General features: G+C 35.4%; 1 protein-coding gene across 1 annotated transcript; it reads right to left on the bottom strand.

The window, feature by feature from the left end:
• Positions 1-356: 356 nt before the first annotated feature.
• LOC131176303 (uncharacterized) lies at positions 357-963 on the bottom strand. Its single transcript, XM_058141307.1, has 2 exons — positions 886-963; positions 357-641 (listed from the first exon to the last, which is right to left on the bottom strand). Exons 1-2 carry the CDS (start codon positions 961-963, stop codon positions 357-359), a joined length of 363 nt encoding a protein of 120 aa, XP_057997290.1.
• Between the last annotated feature and the right edge of the window lie 434 nt (positions 964-1,397).

Below are 1,397 nucleotides of genomic sequence, written 5' to 3'. Positions count from 1 at the left end.
CTAAAACTCATTTGTAACTTTTAACGGATATTTTTAGTTGGCAATGGATGTGATCTCCATTTTGTTTACTATTAATTAATAGAATCTAAAAGTTTTTCTTCTTCACATAGATTGTTTGCTTTTATCTAAGATTAAAAATGATTTTAATATGATGCATAAAAGATAAGTATAATAATTGTTTTATTAAATTGAAGAGGTGAACTACATACATGTGAAATTAGCTATTAAAAGGTAGTGGAGTGTCTCCACGCTAAATTAGAAAAGGAAAATCTAACAAGATTACGAAGAGAAAAAGAGAGCTTGAAAGAACGCATTGAGAATCATGCATGTTGATACATGATTAGTTGATGATGTTTTTAACCGAAATAGAATACATAAGAATCACAGAGAGGGCAGCAGTGGACCATTTCTGGCACAAGCAAATACGCCAGAGGGCCACAACAGGTAGCACCAATCAGAAAGCCAGGGCCTTGCTCATATTGATTTGCGACTAAGAGAGGACGATGGTCATAGCTGCGGCCTGTGAGGTCATGCCAAATGCTGCTCAGGTGGAACAGACCACCTCCCAGATTCACCTGGCTCCTTAGATCAACCACCATTGACCCATTTAATATGTTTCTATAGAACAGTAACTGGGTCTGCTATCACATGCACACGCACACACAATGAGAAATGAATAAAATGAAAAACCCATGCCTGGATAGAGAGAGAGAAAACTCTAACCCATGCATGGATATATATATATATATATATAGAGAGAGAGAGAGAGAGAGAGAGAGAGAGAGAGCAAACTCTAACCCATGCATGGATATATATATATATATATATATAGAGAGAGAGAGAGAGAGAGAGAGAGAGAGAGAGAGAGAGAGAGAGAACTCTAACATCAAAGCACCGCTCCCATGGGAAAGGGACAGAAGTTTCAGGGCTGCTTTGAAGGAAAGACCAAAGAGCTTCATCCATCGTAGCAGAAAGGCTAGCTATGTAGCATGTGGAGGAGACTATGAAAGAGAGTAATGTGAGTTGATGGGTGAGGAGGACGGGGGCATTTATGGAAAACAAACGAGAGCGAGTTACATGACTCGTTTGTACTTGTACGAGTTACTAGACTCGGTAGTACTACAACAATTGAGGATAAACCTTCTTTTATATTTATTAATAAATGTTAATATTTTTATTTTATGGCCATATATACCTAATAGTGTGTTTTAACACAGTAATATTAAAGTGATTTCAAACTACGAAATCTTGAATTGAAGTTTTAATTAAAGCTCTCTCTCTCTCTCTATATATATATAATTGATTAACTTAACTTTAAAAGGCTTTAAAAGATGATATAATAGTAAAAGTTTAAGATCTTTATAAAAAAATCTTATAAGATTCGATTTTCTAAATAC

Source organism: Hevea brasiliensis, unplaced genomic scaffold (genome assembly GCF_030052815.1).
Source record: "Hevea brasiliensis isolate MT/VB/25A 57/8 unplaced genomic scaffold, ASM3005281v1 Scaf1, whole genome shotgun sequence".
In the NCBI taxonomy this organism is placed as follows: Eukaryota; Viridiplantae; Streptophyta; class Magnoliopsida; order Malpighiales; family Euphorbiaceae; genus Hevea; species Hevea brasiliensis.
This window is presented reverse-complemented; position numbering and strand designations above follow the sequence as displayed.